This window comes from Stegostoma tigrinum, chromosome 16 (assembly GCF_030684315.1).
Source record: "Stegostoma tigrinum isolate sSteTig4 chromosome 16, sSteTig4.hap1, whole genome shotgun sequence".
NCBI lineage: Eukaryota > Metazoa > Chordata > Chondrichthyes > Orectolobiformes > Stegostomatidae > Stegostoma > Stegostoma tigrinum.
Window position 1 is genome coordinate 64,525,449 of NC_081369.1, and position 25,226 is coordinate 64,550,674.

The 25,226-nt window shown below is 41.0% G+C and overlaps 1 protein-coding gene across 6 annotated transcripts in view; it reads right to left on the bottom strand.

Moving 5' to 3' along the window:
- LOC125459813 (granule associated Rac and RHOG effector protein 1-like) overlaps nt 1-25,226 on the bottom strand; it is a 208,385-nt gene that overhangs the window by 117,849 nt on the left and 65,310 nt on the right. For 4 of the 6 annotated variants that reach the window (XM_048546703.2, XM_048546701.2, XM_048546702.2 and 1 more), the window contains exon 2: nt 5,338-6,870. In XM_048546703.2, coding sequence (XP_048402660.2) covers nt 5,338-5,796 — 459 coding nt within the window. In that variant the 5' untranslated portion in view covers nt 5,797-6,870. Of the gene's footprint in view, nt 1-244; nt 370-5,337; nt 6,871-25,226 lie in introns of those variants that run through there. The other 2 variants (XM_059651788.1, XM_048546704.2) reach the window with 2 other exon arrangements.

Sequence of the window (25,226 nt, forward strand, 5' to 3'; positions counted from 1 at the left end):
TAACAAACACGTGAAGAGCCTTGGAATTGTTTTTACTGCATTAAAGACGAAACGTAAATGAACGTTTAGAGAATATTGCTGATTGTTTGAAATTGAGACAGATGCAATTTAAAGGAAGTAGAGGAAATTTACAAACTTCAAAAGATTCAACACACAGGCAACAAAATCTATACGTGTAATCCTAGCTTAACATGTTTTACACAACATCGTTTCACATTAACATCGATTTTCAATTAATACTCACTGCATTGCTGTTTTACATTAACATCATCGTACACCTGATCATTCATGTTGTTACTCCTACATTGAAACTGCAAGAACTAAGCCTTGGGATGGTGAAGGAGCAGGCAATCTCGGGAGGCTCGAGAGGAAATGATCACTACGAATAGCTTTGGCTTGTATTTGTGCTGCCGAGGTTGTACTGTCTTTTGTGGTCGTCAGCGATCCTTTAAAAGACTGCTGGTAAAACATTCACTATTTTATACAGTACAACCTGGTGAGTGTACACTAACATGTTGTGAACCGTGCAAGTCACCAGCTCCCTCCCATTGCCAATAAAAGCCATCTTAAATTGTTGCAGTATAATTTGTTAATTTTACTCAAAACCATACATAATAAGCCAAAAAATAGCCAATGATTGAGGTACTTACTGCTGAGAGAAGGCATCAAAAACAAAATATCATGAAGTGTTCTGAAACTGGTAAATATTCAGTAGATATTGTTAGGGCTCTTACGCCCCAGGAAAAGCCAGGACAATTAGCAAAAACACTGAAAAACTGATGAAACAAAAACAAATTGTTGGAAAAACGCTTTCCTGTTTTTGTTTCCGATTTTCGGTATCTGCAGTTCTTTTCAGATTTTTGATCAATTAAGAGAGTTTGGTAATCCGGTAAATCCTTAGTATGTTGTTAGATTTAAGTAGATATAATAAAGGTGGAATTATAATGGACATGGAAAGGCTGTAAACCATTTGTTGAGGTTGAGTTTAATCCAAAGCTGCCACTTAGTTTTAATTATTCCAATAAACCTGTTCCAACAGGCTATGACACATCTCCAGGGCAGGGTAGGACTTGAACCTGGATCTTCCAGACTAGAGGCAAGGAAACTAACACCACTATGCCACAAGACTTTTAGTTTTATGTTGAATCAAGAAAAGTCTGGGAGTTTGTACGGTGTTGTTAAGATAGACTAAAGTGAAACTTCAATCATAGATAGGCATAGGGGGTTTGCTGGATACAAAAACATTCTAACACGTATAACGTTGTTGCAAGTGGTGAAGTTGCCAGTGCTGATGATAAAGCAGCTAAATTTGATCAATGTCTTCAAAACATTAACAAGAAAAAAACAGGTTAGATAATGGCAAACTATTTCCACTGGTTGAGGATTCTAGAATTAGTGAGCACAGTCTAAAAATTAGAGCCAGACTTTCAGGAGCGATGTTGGGAAGCACTTCTCACACAAAGGTTGGTAGAGGTTTGGAAGACTCTTCCACAAATGGCAGTTGACGCTGCATCCATCTTTAGCTTTAAATCTGAGAGAGATAAAACTTTGTTATGCAAAGGTATTAAGGGATAGGCACCAAAGGCAGGTGTGGAGTGAGGCCACAGGCCAGCTATGGTCTCATTGCATAGCAGAAGAGGTTCAAGGGGCAGAATGAATTACTTCTGTTCCTATATTAGGAGAAATCAATGGAGAATCAAAATGTAAGCCTCAATGAAAGTTAACATTGATGAGGCTGGTTATTCTGGAGAACTATACCTTGAAGAACATACCATAGGAAAGGGGAACAGGAGTGGGCCATTCAGCCCCTCAAGTCTGCTCCACCAATAAATCGGATCATTGGTTCATCCGAAATTACTTGTCTACTTTCCCACACTTTCCCCACAACCTTCAATTCCACCACTGCTCAAGAATCTATCCATCTCAGCATTAAATATGAACAAAGACTCTGTCCTCACAACTCAGTCAAGGATTTCCAAAGACCCTCAACACTGAAACAAGAAATTTCTCCTCACCTCAGTCTTAAACTGGCACCTCTTTATTCTAAGACTAAGCGTCTGGTCCTAGATTGTCCCATGAAGGGAAGCAGTATTTAGTCTGACAAGGCCCTTACGAATTCTATATATTTCAATGAGATCACCTCTCATTCTTCCGAACCACAAGGAGTACATACAAAGACAGTTTTTTAAAAAGCATAAAGCTTTAAAGCAGACGCCATCATCTGAATCACTGTGCCCGGAGTCACAGGAGGCCAGATCAGGTAAGGATGACAGACTTCCTTCCCTAAAAAGGTAATTAGTGAACAAGATGGGGTGTTATGATTACCCACAGTGGCTATATGGTCATCATTAGGTTAACATTTTATTCCAGATTTTTACTGATTTTAAACTTGCCACAGCAGTATTTGAACCCATGTTCCTAGATTATTAGCCTGCAATAGGATTAGGCTTTACCACTTATCTTTCCACTGTACCATTGCCTCTCTTTGTTCAATCCTTATTGGAGAAAACGTCTGCATGTGGGACAAGCAACTTGGCAACAATTTCTGTGTTTAGTGCATTCAATCCAATGTGTTTGTCCATTACAGCATGCAATGTGGTTGATTCATGCCTGCCCTTTGGGCAATTAGGGATGGGCATTAAATGCTGGCCAAACAAGAGATGCCTACATCTACGAAATAAATATTAAACAAAGGACTATATAGGAGGAGGATGATGAGCAAGGAGAACCACCAGCCAAGACAATTAATATAAGGTCACTTGTTGACTCTTTAATAACACTTAAGAGGACATGGTTATCTTTGACTAAGGTGACCCTGGTGTTTAAGTGTGAACAGAAGTATGAACAATGCAATCAATTTGCTAAAGGGAGTTCCTAGGAGAGAAGAAAAATAAGTGCAGCTGTCACCAAAATAAATCCTGAAAAACTCCATGGTTAGAAATCCTTCAAAGGATGCTGTAAAGAGTCCCACAAATAATCTTAAACAAAATCCCTCCCAAGATCCCTGCAAAAAAGGTCCTCTCAGCCTCCAGTAAAACCCACCTGAAGCATCACTCATCCATTCCCATACGTGCAGCATGGATTTGCGTCATGTTGAACTTTATTTTCCTTCACACATCAGAATAAATGTATTGATGATGTGTAACATTTTAGAATTAATAATACGTACAAACCTACATGCTGGTATGGAATTGCACATACACCATAAGCCTTAACCTCTAGGCCGTATCATGACCACATTATACATAACGTTATGTTTTCCAAAAAATAATTAAAAGCGTTAACTTGGCCTTTGTATAGAAATCATGAAATAGATTGAATATAGATAATTAGCCCTACTGCATGTATAGAGGAAATATAGTTTGATGTTTTTGATAGAACCATGGATCATGGAGGTAAAACACAGGCTGTTTGCACATCTACAATATATTCTGCTCACACTATTTTAAACCAGCTGTAAATCTGAACTGCAAAGAGAATGGTCATGCCACATCATATATTGCTGCCACATATCAACTGTTAAACAAGCAGGGGACAACTAAATAAAGTTGTAAAGCAAATCCACGTGAATTCCACAACATAGATCACTAAGCATCCAGCAATTGCAGAGCAAATCCTGGACAGTCTGTTTTTCTATTGAATTTTCCACTTGATAATCCCACTCTGTTAATTAGTGCTCAAATCTTATTCACACCATTTCCATTTTCAGCTCAAAGTCTTCTCTTGAAGAGTGTCAAGTCTTAGCTTCTAAATTCTTATACAGGTCATTTCTGTAATGCTCCCACTGAATATCTCATCACATTCTGGACCACATCCACATCCACCACAAAGAACATTTTCATTAAACCCAGCTCTCTCAGCCACATGTAATCTTCAGTCACTGGATAGAAAGCAAGAAGAAGGATAAAGGTTCCCATTGAGGGAATGCAATGGAGATTCACCAGGTAAATTCCTGGATGGTCCTATAAGGAGAGATTGAGGAGATTGGTCCTGCATTCTCTGGAGCTTAAAAGAATGAGACGTGATTGCATTGAGACTTTAAAATTTCTTTAAGGCATTAACATGGTGGATGACTCTACTGTTATTGACTCAGAAGAGGAAGCACGTCTTCATTCAGAGGCTACTGAATCTTTGTAATTTTTTACCCCAGAGACTTGTGCAAAGCAAAAATCAAGGGATAGGGAAATAGCATGGGAAAATGGCACAGAAGTAAATGATCAACCATGAACCAAAATGGCAGACTAAACTTAAGGAGCTTGATGGCTTACTCCTGATCCTTCATACCTTGGTCAATTTTACCATCCCCACTCCAACCTGAGAGTTTGAAATCAGTTTCAGACAACCAGGGTAGGCTGACTGCCAACACAGCGTACAGATCAAACACAAGGCCTGCATAGCTCAGTCAACACTAAATTCTCAAGAACAAATCCAATTTAATAAAAGTGAAATTCAAGATGTTAATTATGGCTCCATGGATTGCACTCTTGCATCTAGCTCAAAACATTCCTGCTTTCCTCCTCAACTTTCCTGCTCCTCTGATGCTGCCTGGCATGCTGTGTTTCTCCAGCTTCATACTGTGTTATCTCACACACCAAGATCAGATGTTTTGCCTACTTATTTCACTGATATTTGTGGGATCTTGTGAACAAATTAATTAACACGTTTCCTTATATTACAATATCAAATCTACTTCAAAACCCTTGAGTTGTAAGTAAAGTGATTTGAGAAAACTGGAGATTATGAAAGGTTCTAAAGGAATAAAAGTTTGTCCTTTCTTCATTTTCAAAAAGGGATGACAGCAATTATAATTCTTAAAATGTGTATGTTAACAGTGGCTCAGTGGTTAGCACTGCTACCTCACAGCATCAGGGACCCTGGTTCAATTCCAACCTCAGGCGACTGTCCGTGTGGAGTTTGCATGCCTTCCCCATGTCTGCATGTGTTTCGTCCCAAAGTCCAAAGATGTGCAAGTTAGGTGAATTGGCCATGCTAAATTGCCCATAGTTCAGGATGTGTAGGTCAGGTACATCAGCTATGGGAAATGCAGGGTTACAGGGATAGGTCTGGGTGGGATGTTCTTTGAACAGTCGGTGTGGACTTGTGGGGCTGAATGGCCCGTTTCTGCACTGTGGAGATTCTACGAGATATATGAGATCATTTCTCACAAACTGTTGGTTGCAACTATTCTTGCTAGCTCATTCACAAAACAATCTCTTTGGGCAATACGTCAACAAAAATAGAAAAGCTTGAAATAATGCTTCTTTTTGGTATTTGTAACAGTTTCATGCTATGGTGACAAATTCTCAGTTAGTCAATCAACTCTGCCAGTTTCCTTACCTCAATGTCTTGAAGACTGAAGTCATTCTGATCTTTGAAGTTTGCTGTCCCTGCACTCAGTTCCATGAGCATTTTCGCAATTTCTGGTTTTATTGCTGCTGTGAGTCTGCTTGCTGCCTCCATGACATGTACCTGCACGTCTTTCAGTTGCATAGCTGCTTTAGAATAATGTGAATTTCGAAAAACGCTGCTGAAGAGGTCTGTGAGGAGCGTACTGGCTCGGCAGAACACGTTCAGTGCATCCAAGTACTTGGAGATTCCCTGCTGGATATCAGCTATCTGGGTGGTGGGTGTCAATGGAGGTGTGACAGCAGCGGTAGATGCCATAGGTGCGCTCAGGGTTCTGCCTAGCTCAGGCATGGGGTACTGCTGGTGTTGCTGCACTTTCTGCTTGGACCCGCCAAGCAGAAACCGTCGCTTATAGTCCATTTTGTTTTCCCGAGCACTGCAACAATACATAAGTAATGGTGCTTTCTCTGCGGATTTGTTGTTTGCCCTTTTTTGAGTAAAAAGTCTTATTTAGATAGTGATTTTTTCTTCTGATTAAATTTTCCAAACATTGAACATTGAAAGTTCTACAAAAAGAGTCAAGAGTATCATATACATAGATATAGCTCTAGAGTAAATCTGAAAGCAAGCATTTTCATACTTGCACAGTCCTTCGGCACAGGAGATGATTGCTGACAGGGTCAAACCTATTAATCTTCTGTAGGTGCAGCCCTGCTGCAACCAGTCAAGTATGGAGAGATAATAATTAAAAAAAAGATGAGGAGTTTTTCAGAATTGATTAACGTTGCTCTGTCCCCAAATTGCACATTCATCAGCGACTCTTGCTTTTTAAAAAGCTGCACAGCAATGCACGAGGTTCTAGCACAGCCTCTCACTATTCCAATTATTAGAATAAAACCAGCCACAGTGGTTAACAGGAAGAGTCAATGCCATTTCACACCCTAAAGAAAGTGCGGCTGGCAGTGAAAGAAATCAAACCCAAAAAGAATGGGAAGCAGCTCACCAACACAAAGTACTAAAATACTGTCTTTCTGTTCTGAATCATATGACGATGCTGGAACACTCTTGCTACTTCCAACACAAAAGCACTTGCAAAGTAAACTCTTAAAAAAATCAGAGTTGCAGACTAAAATGGACTAAGACACTGATCAACAGCGAAAGTTCAACTTAAAATATTAACTACTCAGTGCTTGGACTATTACTCAAAGCAGTCCACATTACTTCTGTCCCGTGATCAAGTTCTTCAAAGAATTTTTGACAGATCCAGTCGGTCAAACGTAGTTCATTTGGATGTAGTGTTTCAACTTTAACACAAACAAAAAACTGACAAGTGCCTATGCTCCAACTCCCGTAGATTTCACAAGCTGCCTCCTCCTCCCTTCATACGTGTTGGGTTTTTAAATCCTTGGTGAGGTAGTTTGGGATCGAAGCGGAAACAAGTGCTGCTTCCAGATTGATTATGCACTCAGTTGCAGTATGAAGCAGGACAGCACTAACGTATTTCTAAGGCCTCTAGGTCATTTCCTGAAATAAAGAAAAGAGAAATCAATCCAAACAATACATTTTGCTGTGAGGAAGTCAAAATTCTGACTTAAAATATTAAGGAAGCAGCAAGTCCAGTTGAGCTTTTTTTTCCAAAAAATGTTTGAATTATGAGCAGTTAGATAACACAATGGGAAAAGGACTAGAATGATATGTTGATCAAACTGAATTGAAGGAGGTCGACATGGAGAATAAGGACTATTACAGGCCATCTCAGTTGAATGGCCTGTTTCTGTGCTGGACCCTTTATGTATTCCCTAAATCAGAAACTCCAACTCTGGATATCAAAATTAAGGTTGGCTTTTAAACAGTGCTCTGTCTCCCAAGCCAATATAATCAGCTTTATTGTTGCTCATGAACATTCATGATTCCAAGATTTTCTTTCTCAATCGTTTATGGGATGTTGATGTTGATGCAGAACGGCAGCATTTGTTACCCATCCTTAATTTTGCCTAGGAGGACCACTTGCTTGAATACAAGATTCTGAAGCAAGAACACTTCAACCCAAAACATTGGTGCTGTCTCTCTCCTCAGATGTCCCTGACGTGCTGAACATTTCCAGCACTTTTTGTGTTTTTCTTTCAGGAGTGAGGTTTGAAAACACTTCCACACAAACAGTGGAACTTCATTCCACTAACAGCAAATAAAATTGGATCAATTGCTGATTTTAAATCTGAGATGGGTCGATACAGGCAAACCAAAAGGTGTTAAAGGAATATGGAGGAAAGGCATTATGGATTACAAGTTAGCCACAATGTCACCAAATGTGGGACCCAAATGTCTTACACCCCTGTACTGTATTGATAAATGTGGTATTGCTCACTATAAGTATGTAAGGGTATCAAGAGCTATGGAGCAACGGCAGCTAAATGGGATTAATATGTAGATCAGTCATAATCTAACCGAATGGTAGAACAGACTCAAGGAACTAAATGGTCCAATGCGGGAGCAGCATGCTTGAACTGGAGCCACCATGGTACTGACCAGTGGCATTGCTATTGGTACATACAAACTAATCAACGTCATAGTCAACCTTGCACAAGCACTGAATTCTGTGTCCTCCTCTCCACTTCTAGCCAGATATCAGGAGGATTAGCTGCAAATTAACTACATGAGGCGTCCCACATTCATTTGGTAGGGTTCACCCATTCAGACACAGACTGTTGGATTACAGAAGCTTTAGACATCTATCTTTAGCACAGTGCCTTGCATCAGCGCCCCTATTTTTGCAGCTAGAATGTTAATACCCTTGCCAATATTTTACTTCTGGCCACCTCTCCCAATTGCAATTCCAGTAGCCTCAATGCCTTTGAAAAGCTTGCCAAAACAGCCAATCTGCATGAAATATTTTCACACCTTATATGTGGGCATTACTGGAAAGGTTGACAACCATTTCTTATTTCTAATTGAGAAGTGGTGGGTTATCTTCTTGAATTGCTACAGTCCACGTGATGTAAGTATACCCACAGTGTTATGTGGCATTGGACTTTAACCAAACAACCTTTAAGATTACAGCCAATAAGGATCCAAGTCAGGCAGTGTGGGCAACTTCTGAGTTGTGTTCCCGGCCTCTACTGACCGCGACCTTCCAGGTGGCTAGGTCATGGGTTTGGAGGTGATAATAAAAACAAAGGCATCTTGAAGTATATTACAGTTAAGTGGCTCCTGACCTCACTGGACAGACTCATGGACAGTTTCCAGCAGGTGTCAGACAGAGATCAAGTGACCTTTCGAGGTTCAGAGATTTTCAATTGTAATGACCAGCTACTGCCCCAAGTGAAATCAAACAACAGAGCACAGGCTGGAAACCGAACTAGACTGCATGGTTAGTAGAAGTCCAGCCAGTATCTTTGTCATGACGTTCACAGCTTTCAATCAAAGAATCTGGAGAACAGTATCTTGTATACAAGTGACATAATCAAAACCCCTTTATCAATTTCTTCTCTTTCCAATATGCAAAACTCCATTTCAGAGAACAATGGTATTGTTTCCAAAAAAAATGCCCAAATATAATGGAGAGTGCAACAATATCTCAGACCACGAGTCTGGAAAAATTAACATATCTTGTGGTACTACTACTCAAACAGATTCATTACTCCAAATTTGTGAATTTGACAGTATAATTTAAAAGTTTCGAAAACTTAGAGGTAATGAATAGGTTAAATTAGTCTCTGGATCAGTCTACAACCCCAATGCTACCTCTAAGGAAATAGGATATCTTAGAAATAAAATTTTAAGTTATTATTTAATTATATTTTCACTAGTTTTCAGAGTTTAATATAAAAACTGACAGATCTATAGCACAACTATCAGTTATTACACAGCTGGTGATTGACAGTCAGGCTAAAGAGAAAGACCTGTATTTCTGGACAATTTTAATCATACTGTTCAAGTATCTTCTGATCCATCTGGGGCAGATGGGACCTTCTGATCCAGAGGTGGGGGTACTACCACTGCTCCACGAAGAGTTCTAGACTTGAATTTCTATACAGTATTGTCTTTCTGAGCTGGGTACTCCACAACCAATGAAGTAACCATTTCATTAGCACTTAGGTAATTGACATGATCGGTAATCAGTCAACTTAAGAACATGAATATTGGCAAAGGCAATGCTGGATCCACAATTTCAAAATGGACATTTTGGTGAGAATCCACTTTCTTGCAGAGCACTAGAAATATTGAACCTACACCTGTTGGAGTGAAGACCCAAGTGCACCAGATTTGTTAACTGAAGCAGTTTTTCATGTCAAATGATAGTGTCATCAGATATGAAATTCAATGACAACTGTAGATTGTCTGTCAATTTGTGAAAACTTTCGCTATTTTCGATACTAAATTTGTAACAGAAAAATAAAGAACATGAATATAAATGAAGAGTGCCAATATGTCCTGTGAACATTCTTTACCATTTGATATGATCAAAGCTGATCTACCAACTCAATATATTCCCATATCATCACACATTTAACATCCCGTGTTGTTCCAAAATTTACAGTAATTCAGAGAACATGGCCAGAAAATTTTACAGTTGTTGTTAATCCCAAAATCTAACTGCACCCAACTGTTCACTCCATTAAATAATTCTCCGTTATCCCCATACATTTTCCTATTCTACCCTCCCTCACCAACAACACCAAGGGTAGACCTCTTCAAAAGTCTACCATTCTCGGCAATGAAATCTTAAACACCTGTACAGCAATTACCATACACAATTACAGGGTACTCTGCTATAAAAAAAACTAAGAACTGTGGATGCTGTAAATCAGGAACAAAAACAGAGTTGCTAGAAAAGCTCAGCAGATCTGGCAGTGGAAGTTCTGTGGAAGGGTCACAGGACCCAAAACATTAACTCTGACTTTTTTCTTCACAGACGCTGCCAGACCTGCTGAGCTTTTCCAGCAGCTTCAAGTTCTGCTATAACGCATGCTCCAGCAACATGAATTGGCTTTAATGTGACCAACGAATAGGGGAATTTGGTTTCTAAAATGCAAACTTGTGTTGATCTTGCCAAGCAAGTTGGATTTGAGGTGGAGAGTGAGGATGGTGAAAAGCTATTTGAGCCCCACTGTGTAGACCTCTCTACAGTTGATCGACAATAACGTGTCACTGAGGGAGAAGTGAAACCTCGAGATGAAGTAGTACAGGATGCAGCACCGTGAGAGCTTTCCAATTCTGTTTCGTCTTCTATCCTGAGGGAAATTGTGAGGCAGCTGCAGCTCTTAGACGACGACAATTACAATGCAGAATGCAGCAGGGTAGTAATTCATGGAATAAGATCTTATTTGGCACCCTATGAACAGCTTCTTCATGGAAGAAAACAGTCTAAAACAGCAAAAACTGGATGTCTTTTTTAAGCCAACCGCTAAGAAATAATCAGAAGACAATGAACCACAGCCATCCACTTCTGGATTAACTATTTTTCACCCTGACCCTGCAACCACAACTGCAACTGAAGGTGGTGATGATGATGACGACGATGATGGCTCTTGGCCCTTGTATTAACAGAGCAACCACAAAACCTCTTCCCCCATCAAGTCATCTTGACATGCTTTCAAGATAAGGTGTTAAATTTACTTTTATTTTAGTTTTAGCTATGAGTCAAACATTTATTCAAATTGTGCGATCCTGTGTGTTAGGCTTTTGAATGATTTTGAGCAATTTTGATTGATATATTTTGAGCCCCAACCCTGCTTCTCCCAAAGACCCCATTATTTCTATAGTGCAATTTTCTCTAATGCGATGTTGTACAGGAAATCAACTATCATGTTATTACAGAACACTCTGTAAGGAGAGCGCAGTGCTCTGCTTTTGCCTTCAAACAGTTCCAAAGGACTCAGAATCTTAACTCCATCTAGGAAAAAAGCAATCCATTCGATTGACACTCTATCCACCACCCTCAACATTTGCTCTGTCATCAACCAACACAGTGATGGCAGTGTGAATCATCTACAAGATGCAATTGCAGTAACTTACCAAGTTTTCTTCAACAGTACCTTCCAAACCCATGACCTCCATGATCTCAAAGGACAAGATATACGGAAATACATTACTTAAGAGTTCCCTTCCAAACCACAAACTATCCCAAATTGGAAATAAGATCATTGCTCCTTCACTATTAGTGGTTCAAAATCCCAGAACTCCCCAACACTGTGGATCACATGAACTGCAACATTTCAAAAAAATTGGCTCACCACCACTTTCTCCTGGGCAATTAGAGATGGGCAATAAATGCTGACTCAGCCAATAATGACGAAACAGAAGAATGATTTTTTTAAAGCCCATCCAAACCTGGGCCTGTCTCTAAACTATCCAAAGTGATAGCTCGACACTTCTTCTGAAAGCAGGGGCTCCATCTCAGCTCTCATAGTAGATCAAGAATCTCTGGCAGCACAGCAAGACAACTGTCTCTGTCAACATATATTCCTCATTGGAAAAACAGACTCTCTGGTCAGTACCGCAACAGGCATAGCAAACTCTCACAAGTAACAAATTGGCTTCTGCATTTCCCACAGTCGGAAGAGGCTATACATCAGAAGTACTTCAATGGCTGCAATGTGCTTCAGGGCATCTTACCGTCATGAGAGACCTTATATATATATTCTTTCCATATTTCAGTGTCGCCTTGTTCTATTGTTCATGGCAAACTTAATCACATTATGATTCAACAATTAGAATCTTGAAAAATGTCACCCTGAGCACCCTTCATCCAAAAGAACTGGGGTAAAACTCCCCAATGGTTGGAGTCATGCCAACCATAAAGAAATACGGCTGTACTTTTTGGAGGTCAGTCATCTCAACTCCAAGACATTTCTGAAGGAGTTCCTGAGGGTTGTGACTACTTCAATCATTTTCAGCTGCTTCATCAATGAACCCCTACCCCTATCACAGGGTCAAAAGTGGGAATACTTACTGATGATCAAATAATGTTCATGGCACCTCAGCTAATGAAGCAGTTCATATTTGTGCTACGCAAATGCAAAGCAATTACTACCAGCAGAAAAACTAACCATTGCCTTTTGACATTTAATGGCATTGCCGCATTGAATCTCCCATCAACATCCTGGACATTATTGATGAAAAACTACACTGTACCAGCCATTAAAATACTGTAGCTACAAGCACAGGTCAGAAGCTAGGAAATCTGCAAGAATAACTCACTTCTGGACTCAAAGTCTGTCAACCATCTACCAAGGCACAAGTTACAATTGTGATGGAATATACTTTCCTCTTGCTGGGTGAGCATAGCTTCAAAAATACTCAACAAACTTGACTCCACCAAAGATAGAGCAGCTTGCTTAACTGGCATTTCATCCACCATCTTGAACATTTAATATGTTCACTAACACTTCACAACATGCAATGCAGTAATTCAGCAAGGCTCCTTCGAAAACCATAACCTCCAACACCAAGAAGGACAAGGACGACAGATGAGTGGGAACATGTGCAATTTCTCCACGAAGCCACACACCATGCTGACTTGGAACTTTATTGCTGATCCATCATTGATGCATTGTCAAAATCCTCAATCTCCCTTTCAAACAACAATCTGGACATCCCAACATCCCAAGGCCTGCAGTAGTGTACAAAGGCAACTCCCAACCATCTCCTTCAATTAGAGATGAATAAGTAGTATTGACCTAGGCAACAGCACACATCCCATGAACAAATAAAGAAAATGTGAATTAATCCCAGGCTTGCAATATATCTTTATGGTTAAGATACTCTACAACCGAGAATAGGTTGGGTTGTCATTTCCTTCAGTGTCTCAAACACAGCACATCCTTGATGTATGCAGCTATTCATTCAAATTTTGTCAAGTTTTATACAGCCTCTGGAACCCTTCCTCTGGCTAAACCTCTTATCATTCCTCACTGCTGTGCATCTTGCATTGTTGATGTCACGAACAAACATGTATCTATGTTTCAAAGCTCCAGAAGAGTGCGAAGTCACTAACTGAGGGTAGAATTTCATCTCAGCAAGAATAGTTCTAGGAAATGGTGAAACTTTATTTGAACTACACTTGGAATTTACTTCATTTTAAGTGATTACAAACTTAGGACACCCCAAAGCAGTTGTTATAGAGTACAGTCACTGTCATAATGTAAACAAATAGATCAGTCAACTTAGAAACACACAGTGAGATAAGTAACCAGTTCATCTATTTTAGTTGCTTGAAGAATAAATTTTGACAATGCAAGATCCATGGTATTTTCATACATTGTCTACTTCAACATCTAAAAAAATTAGACTGAAACACAACTGCAGGCTGTGCTTAAAAAGTGATGGAGTTATACAGCATGAAAACAGACCCTTCAGTCCAACTTGCCCAGGCCGGCCAGATATCCTAAACTGATCTAGTTCCAGGTTCCCATCTAGATGTCTTTTACATGTTGTAATCGTACCAACATCCACCATTTCCTCTGGCAGCTCTTTCCAGACATCTGCCACCTTCTCAAGATGGTGAGTGGCTCAGAGGGGAATTTGCAGGTGTTTTTTTCGCCATGAACCTCTCCTTGTTCTTCAGGGCAACAGAGATCTAGGTTCGAAATGTGGTGTCAAAGAAGCCTTGAGGAGTTTCTGCAGTGATCTTGAAGACAGCCCATACTACTGCTACTAAGTACCAGTGATGGGGGAAGCATACTGGATGGCAATCAAGAAGTAGCCCACTCTGGAGGGTGACAAACTTCCCAATTATTTTTGCAGCTGTGTTTATCCATACAAAAGGTTAAATATTCCAGTAGTGTCATGTCTTGCACCTTATGGGCAGGGTCAGGAGTCAGTCACTGACCATGGAGATCCCAGCCTCTGTCCTTTTCTTGCGTGCACACAGCATTTCTATATAACGCACTTTTAACTCAATCATTTACTTTGTTGGCCTACAATGAAGAAACCATATAAAAAAGATTTTGTCATGAGGAAAGAATTGCAGAACCAAGTTTTGGGCCATAGGACCAACAGGATTGCTTTTTCTAAGAAGCAACCTAAAACATAATGGGCTGATTGGCCTTCTGCATTTAACGATTCTGGGGGAGTGCTTAAGTTAAACATATATTCTACAAAATAAGTTCTTAATGTAGCCAATATTGATTTTTATTGAACTACTATAAAAGCAGGCATGAATAAAAGGAAGAGGTGAACAGGCACTACGGTAGCTAGCTTTGGTGAGTTTGCCTTGGAGGTTAAATTGTTCATGGTCTGCAATTTTCTCAAAAGGTCAACAATTCTACAAATATTCCCTAACTGCTTGAAAGAATTCCAGTGAGTCACTTTGAAACTTTTGTTACAATAATGAGAGTTCAGTTTCACAAACCAGACAAAAACATATTTCACAGGAATCTTTGAAAGTCACATCCAACTGAAGGCGTACATTCATGCAACAGATAATTCTGTCAATGCAGCAGATTTTGTTTTACATTAAGTTTCTCCATCTAAGTAAATGGTTGTCATTTTGAAGAAGCAGTAATACATCAAGACAAGAAAATTTGAGGGGGGGGCACGGCAACATTAGGACAGCAAATGTCAGACATTTAGGACAGTGGACATCAGACATTTTTTAGTGTCAACAATTAACATAGAACGCTCAGTGTTCACATGTACTTTGAACAAGAATGACCCTTGAGAATTTCTAACAATTTGTTTTGCTTCCTTTTGAGCCTGGTACGGAGTAGGACTTTCTGAAGTCTGTCAGCAGACTGAGGAACATCACAGATGATTAAATAATCTAAACTCTATTCTGCATTATCAAATCTGCCAAAGCAAAGAACTATTAATGTTAACCCCACAACAAAATTCCTAGAGCGATTTTGCCAGTGTACAGTGCACAATAAAGTTTGATATTTAAATTAAGACTTCCACTGCAGCTGGTGTCTATTGACCACCTAATCCTACAGATCTATTTTGATTTAGCTGTCATATAATCTATTTAAATCTGTCCTCAGAGGATGCTGTATTTAGAGGTCCTAAAACAAGGCAGAACTAAATGCACAACACATATTCTTGATCAATTTGTTTCTAAAAGGCTTAAATGAACTTACAAGTCTCTTTTTAGAATTTCGACACCATGTTTTGCTTTGGTTTCTCAACAAATCCAGGCCAACTCAAACTGAACTGAGCTTGCCTCTGTCACAGTTAAAGCTTCAACAACATCTCTTATATAGACCATGCGACTTAATAGCCTGAGCTACTCAGTGTGACCATTTTGTTTAAAGGATTAATTCTCCTATAAATACACTGTTAGAAAGGAATTCTAATGAGTCATCCTGAGCCTTGCCTTCCGATCTTCAAACAGTACAACTGCAAAATATACACAATGTTCTTACAACTAAATCCCAGAGTCTACGTACTGTTCTTGAAAGCACAAACAGGTCTATGACTACACAAAGTGTTGTCACTAACTCCAGCAGCCTGGAGCAGTCACATGGAAAGTTCCCATCGCTGTCATGAGAGCTTGCATTTACACAGCATATCATCACATGCTTCAGATATCCTCCAGCACTCTAAATATAACGATTTACTCGAACATTTCATCTAAGCTTGTTCTTGGGGCATATACGACACAGCAAAGGCTGAATTTGTTGTCTATCTTTAATTACCCTGACATGGTGGTGGAAACACAAAGATACTTTGTGATGGTGGAGGGTGGAGAGAAATGAGGAACCTCTGGATACGTTAAGTGGCCTGGCAGCAGGTCTCGGTACAGATGATGGATGTGACAGCAAGCTTACTTCAGCTGTCCAGAGAAAGCCCATCACTTAGCTGTTCAAATTATTTTGATGAGGGGGTGCTGGTGTTGGACGGGGTTGGACAAGACCAGAAGTCATACGGGAGAGAAAAAAAACAGCATATGCTATTGGACTAGAGAAGGGCAATACCTGGAATATTGACTGCTCCTTTCCTCCAGATGCTGCCAGGCCCTGCTGTGTTCTTCCAGCCTCCTGTTTGTCGACCATGCAATCCAGCATCTGTAATTTTTTGGTCTCTAACCAAGTTTTACCACTGCTAAGTTTCTGATGAAGGGTCTAGGCCCAAAACGTCAGCTTTTGTGCTCCTGAGATGCTGCTTGGCCTGCTGTGTTCATCCAGCTCCACACTTTGTTATCTCGGATTCTCCAGCATCTGCAGTTCCCATTATCTCTCTTCAAAGGGTGCCCTTTGAAGAAGGTCTCTGCCTAATCCTGAAGAAGGATAACACCCGAAATGTTGATTGTGCCCTTTCTCCAGGTACTGCCTAACCTGCTGTGTTCTTCCAGTCTCCTGTTTGTTGACAGAAGTCATGTGACACCAGGTTAAAGTCCAACAGGTTTATTTGAAATCACAAGCCTTCAAAGCGCTGCCCCTTCGTCAGGTGAAGTGCAGGGAGGCTCACAGGCACAGAACTTATAGCAGAGAGATCAAAAGATCAAATGTGATCTTTTGTGAATTCTGTGCCGCTCTGCACTTCACCTGACGAAGGGACAGCACTCAAAAAGCTTGGGATTTCAAATAAACCTGTTGGACTATAAGCTGGCATTGTGTGACTTCCGAGCAAATTATTTTGGGGTTTAAACTTAAATCCCATCATGCAAAAATTGTCAAAATGGATTCAACAAATCGGAGATGCTGTGAGCTCCTAGAAGAGCTCCTAGGAGAAAGGATAAGAAAAGCTGCCAGAGCTCTGATTGGCTGGAGCACAGGCCGCTTCCATTGGCCCCGCCCCGTGCTCCGATTGAACCAAAGCTGACATCGCTCGCAGAGAGACAGCAATAGCTGCAGGTGCTGGAGTCAAGGATGACACAGTGTGAAGCTGGAGGAACACAGCGAGCCAGGCACCATCAGAGGAGCAGGAAAGTTGATGGTTCAGGACCTTTCGTCAGAAGTGGGGGAGGGGATGGGAGCTGAGACATAAACAGAGTGGGGGCTGGGGAAAGTAGGTGGGAAGGTGATAGGTGAGTGCAGGTCGTCAGTGGTGAAGATTTTTCCTGCTGTTCATCAGCTCTGTGAGTGATGGTCAGGGTTCATCCCGAGATGAGGGAAAAAATGGGCCACTCCTGATTCTCCTAATGTAAGGCAAAACAACAGCTTGTATTTTATGGAAACTTTTACTCTGTCATTCTCCTCGATGTTTTGGCAGTTTCAGAGACTCGAATAGAGCAGGGTCAGGACAGGATGTTGCAAGTTTCAGGGTTTAGATCTTTCATTTCGGTCAGGGAAGGTGGTAAGAGAGGGGGAGGTGTGGCTTTGTTAGCCAAGGACAGTACAACGGTGGCTGAAAGAACTTTTGATGAGGTGGTATGGGCTGAGATCAGAAACAGGAGAGGAGAGGTCACACAGCTGGGAGTTTTTTATAGGCCCCCACAAAGTTCCAGGGATGTGGAGGAGCGGATTGGCAAAATGATTCTGGGCAGGAGTGAAAAGAACAGGGTGGTCATTATGGCAGACATTAACTTCCCCAACATTGAATGGAAATGCTATAACTCAAGTACGTCGGATGCATCAGTTTTTGTCCAATGCGTGCAGGAGGGTTTCCTGACTCGGTATGTCGAAGGGCCGACAAGAGGGGAGGCCACACTGGATCTGGTACTTGGTAATGAACCAGGCCAGGTGTTTGATTTATTGGTAAGTGAGCACTTTGGAGAGAGTGACCATAATTCGGTTATGTTTACTTTAGCAATGGAAAGGGTTAGGAATATGCCACAGGGCAAGAGTTATAGATGGGGGAAGGGCAATTATAATGCGATTAGGCAAGACTTAGAAGGCATAGAATGGGTTAGCAAAATGCAAGGGAAGGGGACAATCGAAACGTGGAGCCGGTTTAAGGAACAGATATTGCGTGTCCTTGATAGGTATGTCCCTGTCAGGCAGGGAGGAAGCGATTGAGGTAAGGGAACTGTGGTTTACGAAAGAAATTGTATCTCTTGTTAAGCGGAAGAGGGAGGCATATGTGACGATGAGACAAGATGATTCAGATGAGGCAATGGAGAGTTACAGATTAGCGAGGAAGGATTTAAAGAGAGAGTTAAGAAGAGCAAGGAAGGGACAAGAGCAGACATTGGCAGGTAGAATAAAGGAGAACCCTAAAGCGTTCTATAGGTATGTGACGAATAAGATGATGTCTCTGGTAGAAATAGGGCCAGTTAAAGACAGAAGTGGGAAGTTGTGTGTGGACCCTGTGGAGATCGGAGAGGTGCTAAATGATTATTTCTCATCTGTTTTCACTGAGGAACAGGAGAATATTGTAGAGGAGATGACTGAGTTACGGGCTACTAGAATTGAAAGGATTAAGGTTAGTAAGGAGGAGGTGTGATCAATTCTAGAAGGTGTGAAGTAGATAAATCCCCTGGGCCAGATGGGATTTTTCCGAGGATTGTCTGGGAAGCCAGGGAGGAGGTGGCGGAGTCTTTGGCCTTGATCTTTGAGTCCTCATTGTCTACAGGTTCAGTACCAGAGGTCTGGAGGATTGCAAATGTTGTGCCCTTGTTCAAGAAGGGCAGTGGGGCTGACCCAGGTAATTGTAGACCTGTGAGCCTTACATCTGTTGGAGGAAAAATTTTGGGAAGGATTATAAGAGATAGGATTTATTATCATCTAGCAAGCAACAGTTTGATTGGAGATAGTCAGCATGGATTCGTCAAGGGCAGGTTGTGACTCACAAACCTCATTGAGTTTTTTGAGAAGGTGACCAAGCATGTGGATGAGGGAAGGGCAGTTGACGTGGTGTACATGGACTTCAGTAAAGCCTTTGATAAGGCTCCACATGGTAGGCTATTGAAGAGAATACAGAGACATGGGATTGAGGGAGAATTAGCAGTTTGGATGAGAAACTGGCTTTCTGTAAGAAGGCAACGAGTGGTGGTTGATGGAAAATATTCAGCCTGGAGTCCAGTTACTAGTGGTGTGCCTCAAGGATTTGTTTTGGGACCACTGCTGTTTGTCATTTTTATAAATGACTTGGATGCAAGCATAGGTGGATGGGTTAGTAAATTTGCAGATGACACTAAAGTCAGTGGAGTGGTGGACAGTGTGGAAGAATGTTGCAGGTTGCAGGGAGACTTGGATAAACTGCAGAATTGGGCTGGAAGGTGGCAAATGGAGTTTAATATGGATTAAATGTGAAGTGATTCACTTTGGCAGGAATAATAGGAAGGCAGAATACCAGGTCAATGGAAAGATTCTTGGTAGTGTGGCTGTGCAGAGGGATCTTGGTGCCCATGTACATAGATCCCTGAAAGTTGCCACCCAGGTTGATAGTGCTGTTAAGGCTTACGGTGTGTTAGGTTTTATTGGTAGAGGGACTGAGTTCCGGAGCCATGATGTCATGCTGCAACTGTAGAAAATGCTAGTGTGGCCTTGTTTCGAATATTGCGTGCAGTTCTGGTCGCCCCATTACAGGAAGGATGTGGAAGCATTGGAAAAGGTGCAGAGGAGATTTACCAGGATGTTGCCTGGTCTAGAGCGTAGGCCCTATGAAGAAAGGCTGAGGGACTTGGGTCTGTTCTCAGTGGAGAGAAGGAGGCTCAGAGGGGATTTAATAGAGGCATACAAGATGTTCAGAGGATTAAATAGGGTGGACAGTGAGAGCCTTTTTCTGAGGATGATGACTTCAGCTTGTACAAGGGGACATAGCTACAAATTGAGGGGTGATAGATTTAAGACAGATGTCAGAGACAGGTTCTTTACTCAGAGAGTGGTAAGGGCGTGGAACACCCTGCCTGCCAGTGTAGTTAACTCAGCCACATTAGTGGCATTTAAACAGTCCTTGGATAAGCATATGGATAATGATGGGATAGTGTAGGGCAAGGGGCTTAGATTAGTTCACAGGTCGGCACAACATCGAGGGCCGAAAGGTCTGTTCTGTGCTGTATTGTTCTATGTTCTATGTTCTATGTTCTATTGTTATAAAAATCCTGCAAATTCATCAAGACACTTCAGCAAAGGGAACGACTGAGCAGTCGAGGGTACACGGGACTCCAGGTCAAACAAAAACAGCTGATTCTTACTGATCTTGAAAGCAGTTCAGCAACTACTACATAACAGAGAGGATCAATGAGAGAAATTACTTTATATCATCAGACGTAATCTGAAATGAGTTTCAAAAGGAAATTGGTTCAATCTTTGAACGGGATAAAACAACTTGAAGGACATTGGGGAATAGGGCAAATTAAATGGTTCTACCAAAGTGCTAGAGCAGGAATGATGGGCTGAAGGGCAATTTTCTGAAACATATGAGTAAGTTTCAGACATTTCTCCCTGAAAAAAAATCTGATCAATCTTAAGTCTGATCTCTGGTCTGCGTTAAGCTTGTCAAAATCAACTAGTACGTTGGGGTGCAGCCTTCATAGAAAGGGAAAGAAAAATCTATGCAAGTTTCTATTGCTGGCCATTCTCCAGTGACCTTGACTATGAGTGTGTGGGTTTGACCACCTGATGAGGATAAGATCAGAGCTGGTCCAGAAAACCTTCCATTCAACTTCTTTACCCAAAGAATAGGGTGAATGTGGAGAATGGGGAAATTAATACCACAGGAGTGATTGGAAAAAGGTATTTAAGCAGAAGCTAGAAAAGGTTGAGGCAGCAACAGATAGAAGAGTATTGTAAAAGAGTAAGCCTGTGGATCCTGTTAGCCATAAACACCAGCATGGACTAGCTGGGCTGAATAGTCTGTTTCTATGATACAAACCTACGAAGAGAACTACTGTCTGACCCAACACCATTGTGGAAATATCTTCACCTGAGAGAGTGCAGCGAGTTAGGGAGAAAACTCACCACTACTCTCTGACCTATAGGGATGAATTACATGCAACCAAGCCAAGACTTTCCACAAAATAAAATCCATGCGCTGAATACTCTGATTAGTAATTCCACAAAATCACCCTGTACCATAAGATCCCAGAGACCCCATAGCTACTTTTAGTTTATTAATCTTTTCTATCCCTCTTACTCTCATATCTACTGTAACATCATCTCTCAAACACTTCCTTGTAAAGCTTAAGTGTTTAAGTTTCTTTCTTCTATGTTTATTAGGCCTCTGAGATGAAGCAATCTTCTGGCTCTCTACCAATTCCAGTATTCAAATATCTCCTTTTGGTTTGAACAGACCAGTAATCAAGGTAGTTTGACTTGATAAGTGCAGGCTTTGATCAGACTGCTCGGAGTTGCTTCCTAGTAGTTTGATTTTGCAGTTAGTCATTCTTTTGGTTTTTTTTTGAATTGGTTGGATAAATTGAGAGTCAAGCCTATTAAGACCATCTTTAATTTCCTCATTATATCAGTATTATTTATTAATTAAGTTATTTGCTCATTTTCCTCTCCTGTGCACAGTATTCAACACACATGTATTACATAACGTTTCATCTGGCGCCGTTCTGCACACTTAGATATTTTGTTCCATTACGTGCAAGGGAAACATGCTGACCATCCTACAATAAAACATCAGACCATGCAGTACGGAAGCAAACCCTGCTACAATAATTAAATTTGGTACTTTTAAGGAGCTTTAACGAGTAACCTTCTAAATTCTGCACTTTCCTTGTTTCATGCAATTCCATTTGAAATTTTCACAAAATACAAACCAGAAAGCAAACAAAAAATTAACAACAAACTACTAGTCAGCAGAACACGTTCACAGGAACATTTCGGGCTGCCTCATATAACATTTTTTTAAAAATAATACTCATTTTGAAAAAGTCACTTTTACAAGACAGTGAAGAAAATTTAATGAAGAAGACATCCACTTCCTTAAAAATAAGCAAACATATGCACACGTCCTTTGTCAAGTGCTGTACAATTCTGTTTCAAAGTCTGAACTAGACAAATGACCCAAGGAATACATCAACACTATAATAAAAATCAAATTCAATCTTTTTGTTGTTTTAGAAGTAAGTCAACGCAAAGTACATAAAATGCTGAAAACACCATGGTACTCAAAAGTCAGCACCAGTTTGAATGAGTCATTGAGAGAACTTACAAACTGCATTACCTCAGCAACACATTCATTCACTCGCACACAGTCACTCACACCATCTGCAGCATTTGCAGTGTTGTCTATTCTCTTCATTGTGCTGCCAGCATTGTTGCAAGTACATCAGCAATTCAGCTGCAATCATACTTAACAACAGTGACACATAACTGCAATGGGATGCACATTGGAAAGGAAAATAGGAAACATTAAGTTTGAGAGTCAAGTTTTGCTTTCAAGTTTAGCAGAGAACATTGTTCCTTAGCATCTTATGTAGCCAAAAAAGACACTTTAACTGGTAATAGATTTCAGATTTATCAGCTCATCCTGCACTTACCGACAATGCAAATATATTACAGTGGTGATTCAGTGGGTACCTTTTGGACCAAAAGCAATCATCATTCATATCCCACAAAAAACAAAGCTAACAAGCCCACAACAATGCTAAGGGAGGGCTGCATTGTAAGAAGTAACTGTTTTCAGATCAGATATTCGACCAAGACTCCACCTGCCCTCTTACGTGGATAGAAAGGATCCAGAGTATGCTTTACGAGGGAACAGAGAATTTTCCCAAATGTCAAAGGCAAGATTTATCTCTCAATCATCATTAAAACGGAGACTTGCTAGTCATTAAGACAATGCTCTCTGTGGGCACGTGGCCATCACAATCCTTCCCTGACCATGGCAACTATGCTTCAAATCAAAACCTAATTGACTGTAGACACCCAAGACATTTTTCCATCCCCACCCTTGTCTGCTTTCCGGAGAGACCACTCTCTCCATGACTCCCTTGTTCGCTCCACACTGCCCTCCAACCCCACCACACCCGGCATCTTCCCCTGCAACCGTAGGAAGTGCTACACTTGCCCCCACACCTCCTCCCTCACCCCTATCCCAGGTCCCAAGATGACTTTCCATATTAAGCAGAGGTTCACCTGCACATCTGCCAATGTGGTATACTGTATCCATTGTACCCAGTGTGGCTTCCTCTACATTGGGGAAACCAAGCGGAGGCTTGGGGACCGCTTTGCAGAACACCTCCACTCAGTTCGCAATAAACAACTGCACCTCCCAGTCGCAAACCATTTCCACTCCCCCTCCCATTCTTTAAATGACATGTCCATCATGGGCCTCCTGCAGTGCCACAATGATGCCACCCGAAGGTTGCAGGAACAGCAACTCATATTCCGCTTGGGAACCCTGCAGCCCAATGGAATCAATGTGGACTTCACAAGCTTCAAAATCTCCCCTTCCCCCACCGCATCCCAAAACCAGCCCAGTTCGCCCCCTCCCCCCACTGCACCACACAACCAGCCCAGCTCTTCCCCTCCACCCACTTCATCCCAAAACCAGTCCAACCTGTCTCTGCCTCCCTAACCTGTTCTTCCTCTCACCCATCCCTTCCTCCCACCGCAAGCCTCACCTCCATTTCCTACCTACTAACCTCATCCCACCTCCTTGACCTGTCTGTCTTCCCTGGACTGACCTATCCCCTCCCTACCTCCCCACCTATACTCTCCTCTCCACCTATCTTCTTTTCTCTCCATCTTCGGTCCGCCTCCCCCTCTCTCCCTATTTATTCCAGAACCCTCACCCCATCCCCCTCTCTGATGAAGGGTCTAGGCCCGAAACATCAGATTTTGTGCTCCTGAGATGCTGCTTGGCCTGCTGTGTTCATCCAGCTTCACACTTTATTATCTTGGATTCTCCAGCATCTGCAGTTCCCATTATCACTGACTGTAGACATAAGAAAGGTGCACCCTCTTGCACATTTAGTTTAGTAACTTTAATTGTGTTTATGACTTTCTAGGTCCTTTCTTTAATTCCTGAAGGCCATTTGTAAGTTTCAATGAATGGCAATATAGTTGAAAGGAATAATATACAATCAATGGAGGTTGGTGTCCCATAAAGATCAGATTTTCTTTTTGAACAAAAATGTACATTCATACTTAACTGATTCAGCTAGGCCCTTCTTGTTTAGCACATGAAGAAGTAATCAACTTAGTCTCACTTAGCATTTGAGATTGCATCTTTCACAAGTCCCAGAGTTGAGCATTTCAAGGAGTTAAGCATAGAATGAAGATGTGTTTGGCTGCTTTTGCTTAAAGAAAAATGCTGAATAATGAGTATTTCTGGTCTTTCATACAAAAGAAAGATTTTTATTTTGTGCTTATGTTTCTAGTCTTCTTCTGTGTGAAATAAAGTAGGGACTGCAGGGAGGATGAGTGAACTGACGACAGCTCTGGAGAACAGGAAGCCATTCACATGGGAGGAGAGAAAGGTAATGTGGTAGTGGTAGGGGATAGTATAATGAAGGAGATAGGTACTAATCTCTGTAGATGTGGGTATGTGTCTCAAATGTTGTGTTCAATGCCTGGAGCCAGAGTTAAAGACATCTCCTTGAAAAGTGCAAGAGGAACTTGGTGTAGGAGATAAGGATATTTACAGATGGAATATATTTTGTGGAAATTGAGAGGTTATTCACTTTGGAAGGTGCTTTAAAAAAGCTAAATACTATTTAAATGAGGAGAAATTTTAGGATGTTACAGCACAGATGGATTTGGGGGTCCTTGCACATGAATTACAAAAAGCTAGCATACAAGTTCCTAAAAACCGTCAGCTATCCAAAAAACACAGGCCTTTATTTGCAGCAAATTTACTAGTTGTATAGAACCTTAATATAAATAGTACAATAGTCAGTCAACAGGCTGAATACAAATCGATGAAACAGACAGCAACCTAGTGATCTCACTCCCAAAGATTCAGGAGCTGCAGATTCCAAAACGTACATGTAGTTTGTGTTTCTCTGGACAAGTTACTTATAGACTGACATTTCTTTCATGGCAAGAGTACAATACAAAAATAAACTCAAAAACAAATTGCATTGCAACAGGCCATTTGAAACT